Source organism: Vanacampus margaritifer, chromosome 15, assembly GCF_051991255.1.
Source record: "Vanacampus margaritifer isolate UIUO_Vmar chromosome 15, RoL_Vmar_1.0, whole genome shotgun sequence".
Classification (NCBI taxonomy): Eukaryota; Metazoa; Chordata; class Actinopteri; order Syngnathiformes; family Syngnathidae; genus Vanacampus; species Vanacampus margaritifer.
Window position 1 is genome coordinate 13,724,703 of NC_135446.1, and position 18,176 is coordinate 13,742,878.

Genomic DNA, 18,176 nt, shown 5'->3' on the forward strand with positions numbered 1-18,176 from the left:
GTCTTACGGTATGTCCGATTTGTATTTACGGACAGAACTTGTTTTTAGCTGAGATTTGCGTTCTTCTAATAAAATTGCACTGGTTTTATATAGAGCTTTTCTGGATTTGCAAATACAAAACAATTTACTCTGTACAGTAACTCAACTCAAAGTACAACCTTTTTATTCATAATGCCTAGATGAATACAAATAATTCAGATACAATTGCAAACTGTGTCTGCTGCTTATGGTTGACTTTTGCATCATCTCTACCCTAGTTTTTGATTCACAAAAACAAAAGATGTATTGCCGTGAAGCGGTGTTCTAACCATGTTACATATGAATTCAAAGGTAGCCATTATCAGCAGCTCTGTAGCAAAAAGCCCACAGGGACACTCTGCAAGGCAATTAGATGCCGGTGGAGCCTTTTGGCGATGTCTAAAAGAAGACTTGAAATCTAATTGATCCTTGCACAAGCGCTGTGTTCTGTAATGGGCGCCATTACAGCGAAGGGCTTGTGCCCACATTTAACATACACCGGCGGAGCGTGGCGAAATGTCAACTGCGTTTGAGCGGAAGGCTGATCTAATGTGAGGCGCTCATCGGAACGTTGAATAATAGTACTATTATAGTGTATATAAAATAATACAATAGAACCACTGTTCTGGAGCAAAATTACAAATAGGAAATACTAGAAGTAGAAATAATCCGTCTAAAAAAATGTGTGCAATGTGGTTTTCTAGGACCACATTGAGATCTCAAGTCTCAACCCCAACACTTTGCTGTGCATAAGTAACATGTTAATAGTCAGTAGTGTCATCTGCTGTGCTGATACTGTAATGTGGTCATCCTTGCCTTCCGTCTCTTGAAATAACTTTTGTGGACCACAGCTGAGCATCAGTTCGTACTTTCGTTTTTCATCCACCTGCAAGACAAATATAATGAAAAAATGCTTCTAAAATAACGAAAAACTAATTGTTTTTATGAGTATCGAAGGACAGCACGCGTAACAGTGTAACTTGAGTGGTTTGCACACATAATTAAAAATATGCTGTACTGGTACGACACAATTGCAGCTGCTCACAGTGCCAATTCACAACAAAAGTTATAGATTAAATTTTTATGATAATTTTTTTAGAAGTCTGAAGGACAATTTACATAATACAGCATGATATACAATAGCTGTTTATTGCTGTTATCCATCCATCCATCCATTTACTACCGCTTATCCGGGGTCGGGTCGCGGGGGCAGCAGCTTTAGGAGGGAAGCCCAGACTTCCCTCTCTCCACCCACTTCAAAGCTCCTCCGGCGGGATCCCAAGGTGTTCGCAGGCCAGCCAAGAGACATAGTCTCTCCAGCGTGTCCTGGGTCGTACCCAGGGCCTCCCGCCGGTGGGCCCGGAACACCTCTCCAGGGAGGCGTCCAGGAGGCATCCGAACCAGATGCCCGAGCCACCTCAACTGGCTCCTTTCAGCGTAGAGGAGTAGTGGCTCAACCCTATGTCCCTTTTAGATGACCGAGCTTCTCACCCTATCTCTAAGACACCCTGCAGCCCGGACACCCTGCAGAGGAAAGTCGTTTCGGCCGCTTGTATCCGGGATCTTGCTGCTATAATTTTTATTATTATAATTATAATTATAAGTGATTGAAACTTAGGGTATGTCAGCAGGTGATAGCAGAAAAGCGGATTATGAAGTTTTGTATCGACCTACCTCTGAGTTTCTCTCTGGTGCTCTGCTCTCCATGATCTCATAAGCAGGATCAGATCTGTGCCGCTCCCCTCTGCCACTGGGCCTTTTGTCTGGCAAGGGGTGGGTAAAAAATTATGGAAACCTTAATTTTGTGACGCATGATTCCTGAAATGAATAAGTATAATACAAAACAACAGCACACTCTTAGCCTCACACACAATCGTAGGTTTACATCATGAGAGCATGAAGAAACATACCCAAGCTGCATGCAAGATGCAGATTCTTTTAATACTGATTTTTTTTTTTCAAAAACAATTAAACGGCTGTTTTTGTGTGTGTGTGTTTTTTTAATCGTTGCATTACTAAAATAAAAGGTTAAATGTTATTTAAAAATATGTATGTATCCGGGCATTTGTAGTGTGTACTAAATGCAGAGTATTGAATCACTTAGTACATTTTTCAATTATAAGCTAAAACAGAGTACCTGCATCAGTGTAGCCAATCAAAGACTTGAACAAAGAAGAGGGAAGTGAATGTGTAAAATAGCTGATCTTTACGTTTCAATACTGTATCTTAAAAGATAATGTGATTTATCAAAATAGTTAATTATCTTTAGCACGTCTTAGACATGAGTCTAGTCTCCAACAAAAAATAAAGCAGTTACAGTATCAATCTGATGTTGTATTGGTACAATACCGTAAAAGATTGCAATGTGATATGTCACTATCAAAGTCATATAACCACATCAAGTGTAAGTAGTGGATCATTTCACAGCTGAACTGTGAACAAATAGAACCGGTGATGCTCTGAAAGGACATTGTAAGTGGATCCAGAACAAAAGGAAATCGAAAGATAAGACAGGACTGGAGGGGAAAAAGTCCAAGAAAAAAATCCATGGCTCACTTGTGATGAGAGAGGAAGAAAAAGTTGCAAGGATACAAAGAGGTCCTTACCTTCACTAGTCAATGTCTGACCGTTCATCTCTTCATTTGAACCGTTGGCCTGAAGTGCCTCATGAGAAGATCTTTCTTCTTCTGTGCTTTTCTTTAGGTGCAGCCCAGTTAGGAAGGTCTGCACACTGAAGATTCTGTGTTGCACTTTGGCAGGGGTGCCCCTCGGCGGTGGGCGGCAACGAGCACCACAGCACTTGGAACAGTTTTCGTAAATGACCTCAGTTGATGGTGCATGAGAGCCGAATGGCGGTGGGTGTCTGAGTTGTAATGCAGGGCTCATGGCTTCATACAAGTTATGGTGTTTGGGATTTGATTCCTTGGGTACTCTGGGAAAATGCAGGATTTCGGCTAAAAGGCTTGCTAGTTTCTCCCGGCCTTTTTTGAGAAGTGGTGAACCCTCACTTGTCCTGTCTGACCTGCGAACTGGGACAACAATGCCGACATTGTTTCTGCATAGTGATTTGTCAACACTTTGATCTGCTGGATGGGAAATATCACTTGGGGAAGCAGAAATTTGTTCTGAGCATTAAGGTTCTTGTAATCATGCAGGGGTTCGTGCATGCAAGAGAAAACACATGAGGCGGTGTGCAAAGGTAGCTGTACAGTGAACCCCTGTGTATCCGTGGTTGGGGATTCACAAATTCACCTATTTTCTGTTAAAGTGCTCCATTTGGTAGCATCTTGGTGTCAAGAAAGTGAGTTGTGGAGTTTCATTTAGACCTAACTACTGCTTTGCCACCGTCTTGTGGCATCTAAAGACAATTACAAAGCTTTGGGGTTGTAGGCCAATTACTTGCGGAGTCACTATCCCCAGCGAATAGTGGGGGTTCACTGTTTATCAGATAATTGCACCTACCTGGTAATGCTGGTATCATTGCACCACTTGCAGGGCGGAAGGGCGCCCCCTGTGAAATTATATGAAACATGAGGATTCACAACGATTACTTTGTAGATGAACTGTTGTCAACTGTGAAAACAAATCACAATGGCATTTCCACCGTCTGTGGACTCAAAAATGAAGTATTCAGAAACTCCATGAGAAAACAAAATGACAACCTCACCTGAAGTCCACCGCATACCGAGCAGATGGTCACGATGGTTTTGACTGTGCAGGACTCAAGGCTGTCACTAGAGGCTGCCCCCCTTGTTTTCCTGTTGTGTAAGCTCACTGATTTGAGATGACCCTCAGAGACCCCCTTTAAAGACTCTGTTGCAGGATCAGGAGAGTCCTTAGCTAAACTGGGGTACTCATGTGCCAGACTCCTAGGAGTGTCGTACAGATACCTGAGCGAAGTTGGTACTTTGTACTCGTGTCCTGAAACATTGGGGCAAGAACAAGGGCTGAGATCTTGAGCCAAGTGGGGAGGCAGACAAAAACCCGACCCAAAATCCTCAGTACCGCTAATGTCCAGACTTCCTGTGTATGAGGAAAAACTTCCAGAGTAAGAGAAATCACTACCGGTGGCAATACCGCTGTCTAAGGAGCTCTGGCGACCAATTTCCTGTAGCTGCCTGGGGTCTTTGACTCCTGGTGCATTTCCGCCATCTTGGTTGGCCAACTGCTTTTCTACACTCGCCACTTTGTTGCCTATAACATTGTTGTCTGCAAGGTTGCTCCCGGGTTCGGTCCAAATGGCCAAATGGCTGGAAACGCTACCGTCCGATTGGCTGGTGTCTGAGGTGTCCGAAGAACTGGATATGCTGCGGTCATCGCCTCCAGGGGATGCACAGTACATGGACGACGCTGCAAACAAGACGTTTAAGGGATTTAATCAGCAGCGCATACATTATGCAGCTGCGTAATAACAAAGATAAATCACGAGAGTGAGTGAAGTCAGATCGACAGGCTTAATTTGTATCGTGATGGACTGTTCAACAGAAGAATCATTGTGGGTGGTGCAAACAATGGAAATGCAAGTAATGGTCAGGACTAGTAAAATATACCTGTGCTGTTCCGATTGGAGAGCATGCTCAGTCGCTTCTCAAGTTCCCGCGTCTCATGGTTCAGCCGCTCATCGGAGTTGGTCTGACTGCTGTTTGGATCTGTCAGAGAATGATGACAAGTTGTTAGCTGGTAGGCTACTTTCTTGTTCATGTAAAATGATGTTCAGATTGATCAATGACTATAGTGAATGATCTCAATCAAAACCAAAAGTGCTCTATCCAAGAACGCGTGACGTTCCCAGCGGCCAGTCAGTTGAAGAGAATGAAAATCCTGTGAGACTGCTTAAATATGTAATCTTTTTAGAACCAGCCCAACACACTAAGCGCTGACTGATGACCTCTACTGTAATCAATATTTACATCGATTGCATTCTCACAAACATGCACCTAGTCTTTGAGGCTTAAGGCTTTGAGGCCACGTGTGCACGCATGTCCTTGGAGAGGGTCACACGGGGCGTCTGTGCAACACAACATGGTTTATTAATAGTGCTGTAAGCGTTTAGCGCCACTGTGCGACCATGTGACCCTCTCGTATATTCTTTTTAGTCTGTAACATTCATGTCATTTTAGTTTTTATTTTACTTTTGTGTCACATTAAGATACACTTTACCCAGGAGTGCTGTTTTTACCCGGCAAAACACAGTATAATTTAGTACAGAGTGGTTTAGCAGTTTCACTAATTTTATTATATTAATTAAAGGCTGCAAATAGAAACATATTAATATAAAATAATGGATCAAATGGTGTGTACAGTATTTTATTTTGAGTTGAAGGGGGCACTCTCTACCCACCCAGTGAACAATATCGCAGAATGCTGTGGCCATGTACCATCATGGATGCCTCAAGTGATTAGGTGGCTTTGTCTGCTCTGCTTGTGTGAACCCCTCGCTTCTATTTATTCTCCAACCGGAATAGGCTGCACTTAAGCGTACAGATATGGGAAAATGAAGAATATCCACAAGCCCCCGCAGGTGACCCAAACACATTTACTGTGATGTCGGCAAGAACATTGGCTGTTAAAAATCAGGGAGGTGTTAAAAGTGGACAGAATGAGAGCGGCGTTAAATGTGGTGTTAAAACAAAAACGAGTTGAGTTGGAAGACTTTAAACTTGAACATTGTTATGGAAAGAGTAGACTGCTACCTGCGATCACCTGGTCTTTAGACTTGGTAAAGCAGCATATGGCTATGTCCCGTGTAAGGGTTTCCTTTGTACTCTTTGGTCCTACGAATACTAGTAACCATACAGTAGTTTGTCTTGCTTGGTTTCAGTGTAAGAGCAGTAGCTTTCAGTCACACTTCTTCTAGATAAGGCAATATGTATACCGTAAGGTACAGGAAGTAAGCATCCTCAGGTCTGTCTAAGGCTATGTGTATACCCTCAAACTGATCACGAAGGATGTGGTCAAAATTTTAGGTAAAGCGTGGTTTGGTCATATTCCTTCCATTCATAATTTATTAATTGTAAGTCGATTAGCATCCAGGAGCGGAATATGATGGACCTTGGAATCCCCACTCTAGTTCTCTTTATCATGTTCTATCGAACAATCAACTGAATTTGCTGTTGTAACAGTAGTGGTGACTGCAGGCAGTGCTTAAGGCAGCCAATCATAATGCCAATTACACATACATACACACACACACACACACACAAGAAAACAAAAGCAGCTGCCAGTCATAATTTTGTGGCATCAAAGCAGTTCCATCCACTGTGGAATCCCTCTGACTCATTCTGCCGTTGCACTCGAGGAAGGAAGCACACTGAGTTGTGGCTCCTGTGGGATGTGCCTTATGTCTGGTGGCGCGACGTCAAACATCTCCACTACTGACCTGGCAGGACAGGCTGGAGGCCGAAAGGGCCCCTGGTAGGGGAGATACCTCGGACGATGCAGTCGAACAAGAAGCTTATCTGTTCGCTCTCGGAAGACGTAAGCAAGAAAACGCCAGCCCCTGTGAAGTGCAGGTGGGAAACTAAGGGCAGGAATGTATTAAAACTTCAACAGCATTTTGTCAATTTACCTACAAATAAAACATGAAATTGCAGAGTGAAGATATGGAATTTGTTACACATTTGCTGCGATGACAGCCTCATCGGCCTTTCTACAACATTGCAGAGTGTCTCTCTCTGACCTCCCTGTGGCAACAAACCTGCTGCCACTCAAAGAAGGTCCGAATGTTTACCCTGTCCCGGAGACCACCCACCACGTCAAGACATGGCCCTTACGCCTGATGCTTGCCTATGGCGTTGTCTATTCAATTTAGGAACATGTTTATCTTGTATTCATTGTTGTTAATAAAAATAAATATTATAATAAAGTTCAAGTGGTTGGATCATTCAAAATGGGCCTTTGCTTATCACCAAAAACATGCATTGCCAAGACAATAAAATAGAGCCAGTGAATGACTCATGCCTGTGGGCGTTCTTTTTTCTCAGGACTGAATCATTCCCTGTAAAACATTTATACCAGCAGATGTTCTCCATTGTCCTTAAATCAAAGTGACTAAAGCAACTTTGGCAAAGTTGTTCCTGAGCCTACATGTCCGGTAGACTTACAGTAGCCACAGCGCGTTCCTCCCTCAAACACAAATCCGTTTGGTACGGGCCCATAACGGCGTAGGTCCGGGAGGTTCCAGTGGCCCACGACGACGGGGGATGCGTCTCTGACGAGAGCCAGCAAATTGTTGCACAAATGAAGGGTTGCAGGTCCGCTCTCTAACTTTGTTCCTGCCAAGACTCCGACATTGAACCTGTGAACTGGCCCCGACATAAACGAAATTAATTAATTGAAATGGCATCACAAGCCCGATCCAACTCAAATTGTCATGCAGTGCATGTAGTATTATGTACAGTTCTACTAGAATTGTGTGTGATTTCTGTGTTGGACTATTGTTGGACAGACTGCAGGCACTTTTTATGACTTAAATTGCGCAATAACTTCAGCATGGAATAAACATCCTTCTCCATTAGTGTGCTGCTTGTTACTGTGAATATGAGGAAATGTCAACCTCTTAAAACCTTGGCACATTCACAGACAGGCAAGTGACATTTCTGCTGGCCATGACATACCCCACTTAGTGGCATTATGCGGTCAATTGCACACACAAAAGACTGGAAGGTCCCCGAATGTAACCATTAGTACCCGCCTTAACATTCAGCTGGACCGCCGCCACCAGCTGCTATTAGTGGCGCCTATGAGTTTCTTCCTTATGTAACATATAGTGTTCCTATATAGCACACAGGGCAAACACAGCTTTTAGACTCTACATAAATACCTTGATTCACCTTGATTCTGTATTGTATCCTGAATTGATCTAGAAATTTTTCAAACTATCAAATTAACACCTACAACTTTTTTTTTTTTAACCTTACCTAGAAAGATCTGATCCTACAACATATCAGCAGGTGTGCTCTTGTCAAAAGCTCAATTTGATCTTGAATTCCAGACTAATGACTGATGAGTAAGTGAGGTCTTGTTTATGCTTAAAACCCGATCTACCAGGGTTAGACTAATAAACATTTACATCCTGGATGACTCCTAAAGGTGACCCAGAAAGGGCTGACCCTATGACCAATTAGCAGGTGAGTTCATGTGGACTCAATAGTCTCAATCTGAAGAAGTCCTCATCACAGTGACTCCTCTCACCTTCTCCAAGGCTGTAGCGCAGACGGACTTCCCACGCCTGCAGAGTCTCCTTGCTGTCAAAGCCCAACAGAACCGCCTGGGTCAGGCAGAGAATGGCTAGCGAGAACAACGTGCCCTCGCACCACCGTCCGCTTTCCAGGCCGCAGATCTCCTCCAGAGTGACGCTGGCCCGCTGTTTGTTCCCGTCGACTTTGTCGGACTTGTCTTTAAAAACCAGCAACACAAGGCAATCTGGAGGCGTCAAAGAGTCCGTGTAAGTATGTGGAGCATGCAGTCACAATCAATGTCAATTTACAACTAACGCTGACAGCTGCAATAACATGAGCATGAAAGAGCGGACCAGAGCCAGGTTGTATTTTTCTGGAGAACAAAATCGCCCACAATGTGGAACCAACACGTACAAAATCCAACTAATCGGATAACAATAATGGACACTCCAAACTAGCAAGTTAGAATTTTACGAAGAAAAAGGAGTCATAATTTTATTTTTGTGACAAAAAAAAAGGAACATTATGAATGACTGCATTTTTATGAGAACAGTCGTCATTTTCAAGATAAGTCATATTGTGAGAAAAATCCGAGAACTGATTTGATTAGAATTAATAGGAAGCAGTTAGTCATTTTACAAGAATAAAATCCAAGAACATTGACGAAGTTTGATCATAAAAAGATTTAGAACACTGTCACGTTCACAATTTGTTTTTTACCTGCAACAGGCGACGGCTTGCGAAGAACGATCCACCTAGTTTTCCACTGTGAAAGACAAAAAAACGTCAAGACTTGTTTCATTAAAAATCAATACCAACTTTTAACCCTGGGAATCCAAATAAAGCTTTACCTTTTTCCCCTCTTTTAGTCTGGCGTATCCCTCCACGACAACCGAATCGGTCATCTTCAGTCATGGTTCCTGACAGCTGCACAGTTGGCTGCCCCAATGAGGTGGGTCACTTTCAAAATAGCTGCAGCGCCCTCGCTCGCTCGCTAAGCCACCCCCACCCTCACCCCAAAGTCCCCGCCTTTGAAAACAACAACAAAAAAGAGCAGCATGGAAAATGGCATGACCACCCGAAGAAACGCATACTTCGCATGCCAGCGCATCGTAAAAGCTTGAACACAATTAGCCAAACACTCAGCTTGCTGTGTGCAATTTAAAAATGTAACTATTTTGAGTTGGAATTTCTAAAATGTAAAATTTTAATGGACTTTTATGAGATAGATGTTGTTATCTAAAGGGAATAATGTAGTATGATGACAATAAAAGTTTTACAAGAATACATTTTTATTTGTATGATGAAGTCATGATATATTGTAAGAATAAAATGGTCATTTTAAAAGCGATGTGGTAAGTGCTTAATCATCATTCATTTCTAAATGTATTCAGTCTTTTATTGTTTTCACAGTTGGAGAAAGGTCATCAACAATCAACAGCAAAATAAAACCAAAAATCTTAAAACTATTCACAAATCTCCTTTCACATCTTCTTGGCTTTCCGTCTGATCACAGAATTGATCCAGTCCATGTAGTTGGCCACTTTAGTGTAAACGCCCGGCTTTCCTGAGCGGCCGCAGCCCTCACCCCAGCTGATGATCCCATACAGGAAGTTGACGTCGTCCTTCGCACAGGCTAGCGGGCCCCCAGAATCCCCCTGACCAAAAGTGCATGCCATAGCTGCATTAGCGACGTCAATAGCGTACCCAAAGTGAACAATCCTTTTGGCACATTGCTTTGGAATACAAGACATAACTAATAAATGACTAATCTCACGCTAATTGCTAATCTAATGTGAATTGCTGATCTAGCGCTATTTGGTATACTAACACTTAAACAAAAACTAAAAGTCATTCGGTCAATGGTGTTCAAATTTGGTCAAACTTTAGATCTCAACATTGACTAAAGAAAACGTCTCTTGATTTTTGCCAGCTTTACAGATGTCACCTTCTTACCTGGCAGGCGTCCACACAGCCGTTGAGGCCAGCACAGATCATGTCTGCGGTGACATGGTTGCCGTACACCTCTGCCCTCCTGCAGGTGTCAGTGCTGATCAACCTCACTCCTGCCTCCTGCAGGCTGGAATAACCGTCTGCTTCTGTAAAAAAAACAAAAAACAAACATCAGACTTCAGTAATCCCCAGCTATATGGTTCACCTATTGTATCCTTAACGATCGTTCAAGGCTCACTTCACGGTACACCAACAGCACCATGTCAGGCAATGGATTCTAGAGTCTAGAATAATTATGGGCATTTTCAAGGTTTCGAACGACCATGCTAATTTAAGTTAACATGTCTATAGCTTTTTGCATTACATCTTAGCCTAAAGCTAGTGGACCTTATGAAATTGTATGGTTTGATTGAACGTTTTGGTGTTTAATATGCAAAATTTATTTATCTTGGTTTATGGGTCAGTTTTAAACTTTAAAATTCAACTGGGAGTGACAAACAGCTTGAAGCAAGCACACTGCGAGACTCTTATTTGCCCACGCGATTTTGTGAGAACAGGTGTGAAGGAATACCTTAAAAGTTGTGGTGTTTACAATGTGTTTAAAAAGTGTGTTATAAAAACTTTGTGTTTCAAAGTGTGACGGAGGGTTTTTTAAGGATTAAACTATTTACAAATACAGTACGTTTGTATGATCTCACTCACTCTCATGCATGTGTCCCCAGCCACTGATGGAGCAGCAGTAGTTGTCCGGGAAGGCCACGCCTTTTTCGGGTAGACATATGGGCCTGATGAATGGCGTCCGCCTCACACAGCGGCCGTCTTGCTTCTTCAGTTTGATGAGAACTGGCCCATTTGGGAGGTCAAGAAAAGAAAAGAAAAACAAACGGTAAACCTTTTTTTGGTTTGTTTTATGAGGGGAGGGGGCGCGCAGGGACGCAGCTGCTAAGTGACGCACAGCTGTGCACGCATGCATGAGGTCACTTAGTTTGTGTGATTCATCAGTGTGTATGTGTGTGTGTATGTGTGTGATTACCGATGTCATGGAGTGTCGGGTTGAACACGGAGAACTGTTTAGGAAAGATGTACTTGTCCACTCCAAAGGTGCGTGTGTCGGGACCGCTGACGTTGAAGTGGTGCTGGCCGAGCACCACGCGAAGCTGTGACCTCAGGGGACTGATGTAGTCACCAAAAATCATAAAATACAAATTAATTTGTTTTATTGTAAAGAAGCATACCTGTAAAATTGATATCTCTCCTTGCCCACATACAATGTCATGCATTTTCCAAAGTTTTTCTGAAGTTAACTCAAGCAGCAACATATCTAAAGCTTACACATACCACAAATTTTGGCTCGCAACATAAAGCAAAAAAAATGGACCCAGCAACTGCACCCAACTTGACTCTGGCCAGGTACCATGATACGTTTATGAAATATGTTTGTTTTAGACAGGATTATACTTATATTGTAATCAGACTTATTATGTTATAGGGGGCTTAGGGTTAATAGCCTAAAGCTCTCATTCAGTGCCATTGACGGCTGTACACGCCAAAGATCCATTTTAACTGGGCTGGCAGTGAATGATTTAAACACTATGAGCTCTGAATGCCCTGGCCGAATTATATTGACATGGCAATACAGAGGCTGAAATCTGATTGGCCACAAATATCTAACAGTCGCATCCCTGACTTCCCACCAATGACTCTGAAAACCAAGTGGCTAACTTGTTTTGCGAAATGAGACATACTTGCGGAAGAAGCAGTGCGCTGCCGAGAGGACCCAGCAAGAGGCGATCAAGTTTCCAGCGCAGAAGTCGGACTGTCCGATATAAACGGCAGCCATCCAGGGGTGGCTTCCCGGCAGAGCCGAGTTTCCGCCCATGATCCTTCCTCTGGCGACGGACACCCGCTTCTTGTGCTTTGTCCCGCAAACCGGCTTCTTGGCTGGCACAGAGCGGTCCGAGTCGTCCAATTGGGGTAGCGTGTTGAACATGTTCATCCTACGGGAAGACGCTATGCAAAGAAATTAATTAGTTAATGCTACACTGTTCATTTTCATCATCATTTTGTATTTTTTTTTCCATGACCATATTTCCCTCAGCATGTATACTCACACACTGGCATTTTGCAGGAGGGCACTGCGCAGTACTCCCAGGAGATGGCGCTCTTGCTCAGAGTGTAGCACCATGGCATCTTGTCTCCATCAGGATTCCTGCACACACAGGCATGTTCTGACTCCATTTATATATTTTAGACTAAAACTATTCATGTTCATGTCAGTCGGATTATTTGTCAGAATTTATTTTAAAATATTTTGTGGGATTTTTTTCCTTGACACTATGAGAAAAAAAGATATAGTAAAAGTATTAAAATATTTTACTATTATATTTTTTTACTATGTGTAAATATTCCAAATACATTGTAATTTAATATTTTTTTTCTGGTCATTCCCACCAGTCAGTTTGTGAAATATCCTGCCTTGACTCCAATAGCACGGGAAGAAAAAAATAACGAGTAATTGATGCGCCACCCCCGCAAAAAATGTTTATGAATGCAATGTTTATGTATTAAGAGTTGAAATGATATACAGTATGAATCACCAAACTATGATCAAACAATGATTTGATTTTGAAGAAAAAAAATATACTGAAATTGCTCATGTACATGCACATGCGACACTGCTTCCGACCTGCCAAGCTAAACTTAATATATAACTAAATCTCCATGACATACAAAACTTGTCTCTCATTCTAAATGTACTTCCTTGATACCAATTCCTATTCAGACAGATTTGGTGGCATCTTGGGGAGCACCAAAAACAGGAGAACTTGTAAATAGTGAACCGTGAATATGCGGAGAATTACTGCATACCAACTCACTCAACTTTATTTCTAGAGCAGCTCTAATAATGTGCTTTATGTTAAAAAGATTAAACATGAAGCATAATAGGCCATAATACTATGATAATAAATAATTAAAATATTCATTTCTACACACCAACTCTTGCAGCGCCTCCCTTTTGTCTTGGACCTGCCACATCTATGTTGACCAACTATTGTGAGTTATTATGCATAATTCCTTTCAAGGTTCTCTCTCAAGGCGCGGTAGAACTTAGGCATATATATATTGCATATCGTCAGATGTTTTGTGCATTGCTCATAGGTATGTATGTATTATACTTCATTTATATTTCATTATAAATCACTTTCAATACAATAGAGTAAATTAATACACCTCCCACACTGTACAGATATTACTGTAGCATTATCATATATAATAGTCTCTAAACGGCTGAGATGGCTCCAGGCTCCAGTATGTCAACGATGAGGATAAGTGGAGACAGCCACATAGACAGCCAATTAGCAGAGAGGCACTGCATATGCACACAACATACACACCTGCAGTATGCATGCTCCCCGAGACCCCTGAGGGGCGCGGCAACCACCGTGCCTACATGGAGCTCGTCGTACAGCAGATCCGAGTTCCACGGCAGACAGCGGGCACCAGACGCCGTCGTGGACACCACGCCTCGGTAGCTCGTGCCCCGACTGTTGTAGCACTCGCTTTCTGGCTCTGTTTGGAGAGAAAAAAAGACGGGTTTTTTTCAATATTTTTACTCCAATTTGAAAACAAGTCAAATGTGACACCAGCATGCGGATGTGGGCTTAACACTGGCAGTGCCGTTATCGAGTGCCTCGTTGTATCAGCATAGACGTCAACAGATACTTGAAGATGCCATATTTTGGTTTCTCAAAACATGTAGTCGTGTATGCATAAGAAAGATGCTAAGGTCGCATCGATTTTTCCAGGTATTAGCAATGGCATTTGATTGATATTTGAACGAGGCTTGATTTCAGCAAATCTAGCGCACACATCCAAAGAGTTTGAGAGCAGAGCGAAGGGTTTCGAGGGACAGTGTCACGGTGTAGTCACGGAGCGGCGTGATGTCTGTCGGGTGTGTGGAGTAGAGGACCCAAAATGCAGGGAGGCAGGAGAACCACGGCAGGAGTGCGGGTTAGACTGACGTATTTTATTGTCCAAAATCAAATCAAAATGACAGAACGAACTCCGGGGGATGACCGTGACAAACGGCAATGATCCCACGCCGACTGATCACCACCCGGGAATTAAATACACCCACACTAATTGGGGGACTAGTCACACCTGGGGCCAGGCACAAGTGGCTGAGGGCCCGGATTGGTTAACCCGCGGAAGGGCGGGAACCCACTCAGGGCCCTCAATTAAAGCCAGATCTTCCCAGACATGACAGACAGTAGAAGAGCGCTGGAAATGGAGCCGAAGGAAAGGATGATGAAGAGTCAATGTCATATTTGTTTATACTCACTGAAGCTACAGTGCGGTCCACCGTAGCCGTGTCGGCAGTTACACACCTCCTTGCCGGTGGCTGTGATCATCCGACATGTTCCATCATTCTGACACGGGTTGGAGCGGCACTCTGGATGCATAAAACGTGTGATGTCAGGCCATGCTTTACTGGGTTGCATACCGTAGTCATTTTTCATAGAGGATAAAGAATATATGCATGTGAGTATCATTATGTCAATATTCAATGGTAGCATTAGCATTTCAATGGCCGTTTCCATTTATTTTAAGTGAATTTGAGGCGACATAGTTTTGATGTTCTTTGCTTTGTGTTTACAGTTGATCATTTGGATGGTTGTCCATGAAATATGGCGGCGAGTGCCTATTCAATGATGCTTTGAGCTTTAATCAGTGTCCGTTTTCTCCCATGATAAGATCAGATTAACTCGAGGAAGCCTGAAAGCACCTCTGCGGTTTCACTCCTTTCTGCTGTAAATACTCATGAACCCAACGGACCTGTGGGTGTGTCCAAAAATACCATTCCTTAGTCACCGTGAGTCATATAATCTGTCTTTTCTTCCATCATGATCAAAGGAAGGGTGTGGGGCCTGTATAATATCTTGGCCAGGAGCTGAGTATATTTAATATGTGCTACCGTAGGTGTCGGTAACTAAAGCAAATAAGATAGCCGTGTCGCGTGAGTCTTACTCATATAGCGAGCTCGTTGGCACTCGATTTTGCCACCAACACACGTGCACTGTTCCACGCTGCGGAGGTGAATACGGCCCCAAGACTCGCCGGCATCATAATGGCGCAGGTGTATGGTTTCGTAGCACTGTTCTAAGAACACAGCAGACGCAAACAAAGGTGAATGAAACAAAAGAAACCCGACTGTGCAGTTTTGGACTCCTTTGCATTCCATAGTGTATTTTCTATTTCTTACAGAGCGGTAATTCACTGTAGTTGATGCTGTTTTTTCCCATTTATAATTTGTATTTTCTATTTAATGCAGAGCTCTGTTTTCATAAACATTCAGTCCTACATTTGAACACAAGCAGTCAGCACTTATTTATCTACGTTGATGCGCCTTTTGACTATTAAGCCGCTAAAGAACAGTCAATAAGAAATTGTATTCTCACATGTGGCATACTCACTGCGCTCGCACAGTTTTCCAGAAAAGCCATCAGGACAGGAGCACTCGAACGCGAGCCCCCGTGTGATTAGCGTGCAGATGCCACCGTTTTGACACGGCTTCACCTGACACGGATTGGTGATCCTTCGCGACACGTTGACAGAGACTGAAGAAAAAAAGCAAAGTGACTCAGAAAATGTTCAAATATGTCCTAGTATATAAACACTAGTGCTTTCAACCAAGGCACATTGTATATTTTTACATTAGAACAAAATCTCACGGAACACCAGCAATCGTTCCTTGCCATCTTGATTCCGTTTTCGCGGTCTCACTATGTTAGATTTTTTTTTTTAATCGTACCAATCTAATTTTAGGTCACTGATTTAAAAAAAAAAAAAATCTGTATTGCAGGGTTTTGATGTGATCATTTTCCTCATGGATTAATATCAGTGCAGATTTACATAGTAATAAGTGTCAGCAGAGGAAGGGTACATAATTTTTTTTATTTGATGATGAAGTTCCAAATATTTGGAATCATTTCACACTTAAAAAAAGATTCAATGCAATATGTCTACTACAAAACAGAATTGGCCTACACAACTGCACTTCTATAGTAAAGTAAACATTCATTTAAACTAGGGGTGTCGGGCGATTACAAATTTTAATCATAATTCATCGCATTGCTTCAATAGTTAACTCACAATTAATCGCAAATTTTATGTGTGCTCTACATGTACAATAAAATATATGTTTTCATACATTCAACATAAAAGTGGGAAAAATGTTGAACTAATAGAAATATGACTGTCTTTTAGTCATTGATACAGTAATTTCATAATTCATAAAATTGAGTTAAAATTAAAAAGATGTACTGTAAAAAAACGAGTATGATATTGATTTGCGTTAAGGCCATATTTCTGCCACTAGATGGCATAATTGCATTTGTAAGACGGTGACAGCTTAGTTCATTTTTATTTTCATATTAAGAGCTATTTAATCTTTAACATGAAGTAACTTGTGAAATTGTGCACATTTTTAAAATTGTAAAAAAAAAAAAAAAGCATACTGTACTGTATAAACTCATGCTAACCATTGAGCTGTCTTCGTTCAGGCAAACAGAAGCCCCACTTTCGGTCCCGGTCGAAATTAGATGTAAGAGAGCACCTGTGAGAAGACAAAAGAAACCATACAGCACTCTTTGGAATAATTTCCATCAGAATTTTTTAATTTGTATTTATTACAAAGCAGGAATTGACATTTCGGGCTTAAACATTACAGCGTACTTGACTATTTCCCTGTTCGTCCGCCTTGAGGACTTACCATGGTCTCGAGGCGATGACAGTGATGCAGTGGTGATGAATTCTTCCGCCCTGGCGAAATGGAAGTGCACATTCCTTGCCAGATGTGGTGACAACTGTTCATAGAAGGAAACAAAAATTTCAACATTTGACACTCAGCATTCTCACAATAAATTGTATATTTGTGGATACTTATGAGGGCTTGAAACATTCAGCATTTGCACAAAATTGTGACAATACAGTAGTGTGAACGCTTGACTCTGAGCATTCTCACAATCAAGAACAAAAGTGTGAATGCTTGTCTTTCAGCTTTGAAGTTCATGACCGTGTCGTGTTACCTTTTTGACTCTTTGTATATGGCTCTTTTGAGATAACGGTCTTGTGCGCAGGCTGAAAAAAAAGTGCGCACTTTATCACAGAAACATTCATGTTGATCTATTTGTTTAATGTGCATTCTACTTACCCCCTGCATGCTGAGAACAAATGGAAGAAAAAGCAAGAGCCCATATGTCATGGTGGAAGTATGCATCGATGTGCCGCGGTAAGAAAAAAAAAGGAAGCTGCCTTCACGTCATGTGTGGAAGTTTGAAGCGTCTCGCCACGCTTTTACGCGCGTTGATCCCTGCAAGTATTTTCCTGTCCCATATTGAGTAAAGCCCTTGCGTCATTGGGCTTGTCCATGTTGTGGCATATTCCGCCACCTCCCGCCCCGGTGCTTCCCCCACGGACGCGCCGCACACTCTGCCTTGCCTCAACCCTGACAAGCCCCCTCACAGACCTGCATGGAGGGTGGGTGGGCAAAGTGGTGGGCGTGGGTGCTCTCTCAGACCGGAAGTGCAGACTTTCTCGGCTTGTTGCTGATGCATCAGTTGATAGCAAGACATAGTTTGGATCTTTGAAAAGGAATGGAGTGCCCGTGTATGGGAATTTACGTTTAAAAAGAATGGACATTTTTCAGTGAATAGCCAAAAAGTTTACAGTAAATTTATATGACAAGTTAAGATAGGTAGTTGTAAAATACATCTTGAGATATTCGAGATGGTGCCTTGAGATGCGTGTTCAATTCGTTTTTGTGAGCATCCTTGTATTTCAAATCATCTTTCTCCATTGGAATAAATGAAAACGGTAATAATGCTTTGGACATTCCTGTAGAGACATGTTGTCAAGAAAAAAAAAAGAAAAAACACGTCCCATTATCTAACCTCCTAATTTCCACCAGCTGTCACAATGGCCTGGTCCAGATGCTAACAAGCTCACCATACAAAGAGACGGCTG

General features: G+C 42.3%; 2 protein-coding genes and 1 long non-coding RNA gene across 4 annotated transcripts in view; 1 reads left to right on the forward strand and 2 right to left on the reverse strand.

Moving 5' to 3' along the window:
• Nucleotides 1-9,191, reverse strand: part of LOC144035010 (protein Dok-7-like) — a 10,872-nt gene extending 1,681 nt beyond the window's left edge. The window contains exons 1-11 of the mRNA XM_077544302.1: nt 9,050-9,191; nt 8,919-8,964; nt 8,212-8,442; nt 7,122-7,322; nt 6,398-6,517; nt 4,569-4,667; nt 3,686-4,368; nt 3,481-3,529; nt 2,625-3,047; nt 1,693-1,781; nt 835-904 (exon numbers count right to left, since the gene is read on the reverse strand). Of these exons, the coding sequence (XP_077400428.1) occupies nt 835-904; nt 1,693-1,781; nt 2,625-3,047; nt 3,481-3,529; nt 3,686-4,368; nt 4,569-4,667; nt 6,398-6,517; nt 7,122-7,322; nt 8,212-8,442; nt 8,919-8,964; nt 9,050-9,103 (2,065 nt within the window). The 5' untranslated portion in view covers nt 9,104-9,191. The remainder of the gene's footprint in view (nt 1-834; nt 905-1,692; nt 1,782-2,624; nt 3,048-3,480; nt 3,530-3,685; nt 4,369-4,568; nt 4,668-6,397; nt 6,518-7,121; nt 7,323-8,211; nt 8,443-8,918; nt 8,965-9,049) is intronic.
• The window catches only part of LOC144035030 (uncharacterized), a 24,717-nt gene extending 12,344 nt beyond the window's left edge, over nt 1-12,373 (forward strand). The window contains exons 4-8 of one of the 2 annotated variants that reach the window (XR_013288346.1): nt 8,068-8,147; nt 8,222-8,464; nt 9,068-9,150; nt 10,874-11,037; nt 12,280-12,373. This is a non-coding gene — a long non-coding RNA (uncharacterized LOC144035030). The remainder of the gene's footprint in view (nt 1-8,067; nt 8,148-8,221; nt 8,465-9,067; nt 9,151-10,873; nt 11,038-12,279) is intronic. The other variant, XR_013288347.1, reaches the window with a different exon arrangement.
• On the reverse strand, nt 9,473-18,150 carry hgfac (HGF activator). Its single transcript, XM_077544312.1, has 14 exons — nt 17,365-18,150; nt 17,240-17,291; nt 16,924-17,017; nt 16,694-16,767; nt 15,626-15,769; nt 15,180-15,311; nt 14,494-14,604; nt 13,547-13,721; nt 12,263-12,360; nt 11,897-12,161; nt 11,185-11,324; nt 10,854-10,994; nt 10,155-10,297; nt 9,473-9,856 (listed from the first exon to the last, which is right to left on the reverse strand). Exons 1-14 carry the CDS (start codon nt 17,428-17,430, stop codon nt 9,683-9,685), a joined length of 1,809 nt encoding a protein of 602 aa, XP_077400438.1. The 5' UTR covers nt 17,431-18,150; the 3' UTR covers nt 9,473-9,682.
• Nucleotides 18,151-18,176: the final 26 nt, after the last annotated feature.

What these genes read in the sequence shown, in the direction of transcription:
- hgfac (XM_077544312.1), bottom strand. Translation starts at nt 17,430, where the DNA reads ATGCATACTTCCACCATGACATATGGGCTCTTGCTTTTTCTTCCATTT. An exon ending in TGAACGAAGACAGCTCAATG is followed by an intron (nt 15,770 to 16,693) that starts GTTAGCATGAGT and finishes TTTTTTCTTCAG; the next exon opens with TCTCTGTCAACGTGTCGCGA. An exon ending in CTGGGGACACATGCATGAGA is followed by an intron (nt 10,298 to 10,853) that starts GTGAGTGAGATC and finishes TTTTTTTTACAG; the next exon opens with AAGCAGACGGTTATTCCAGC.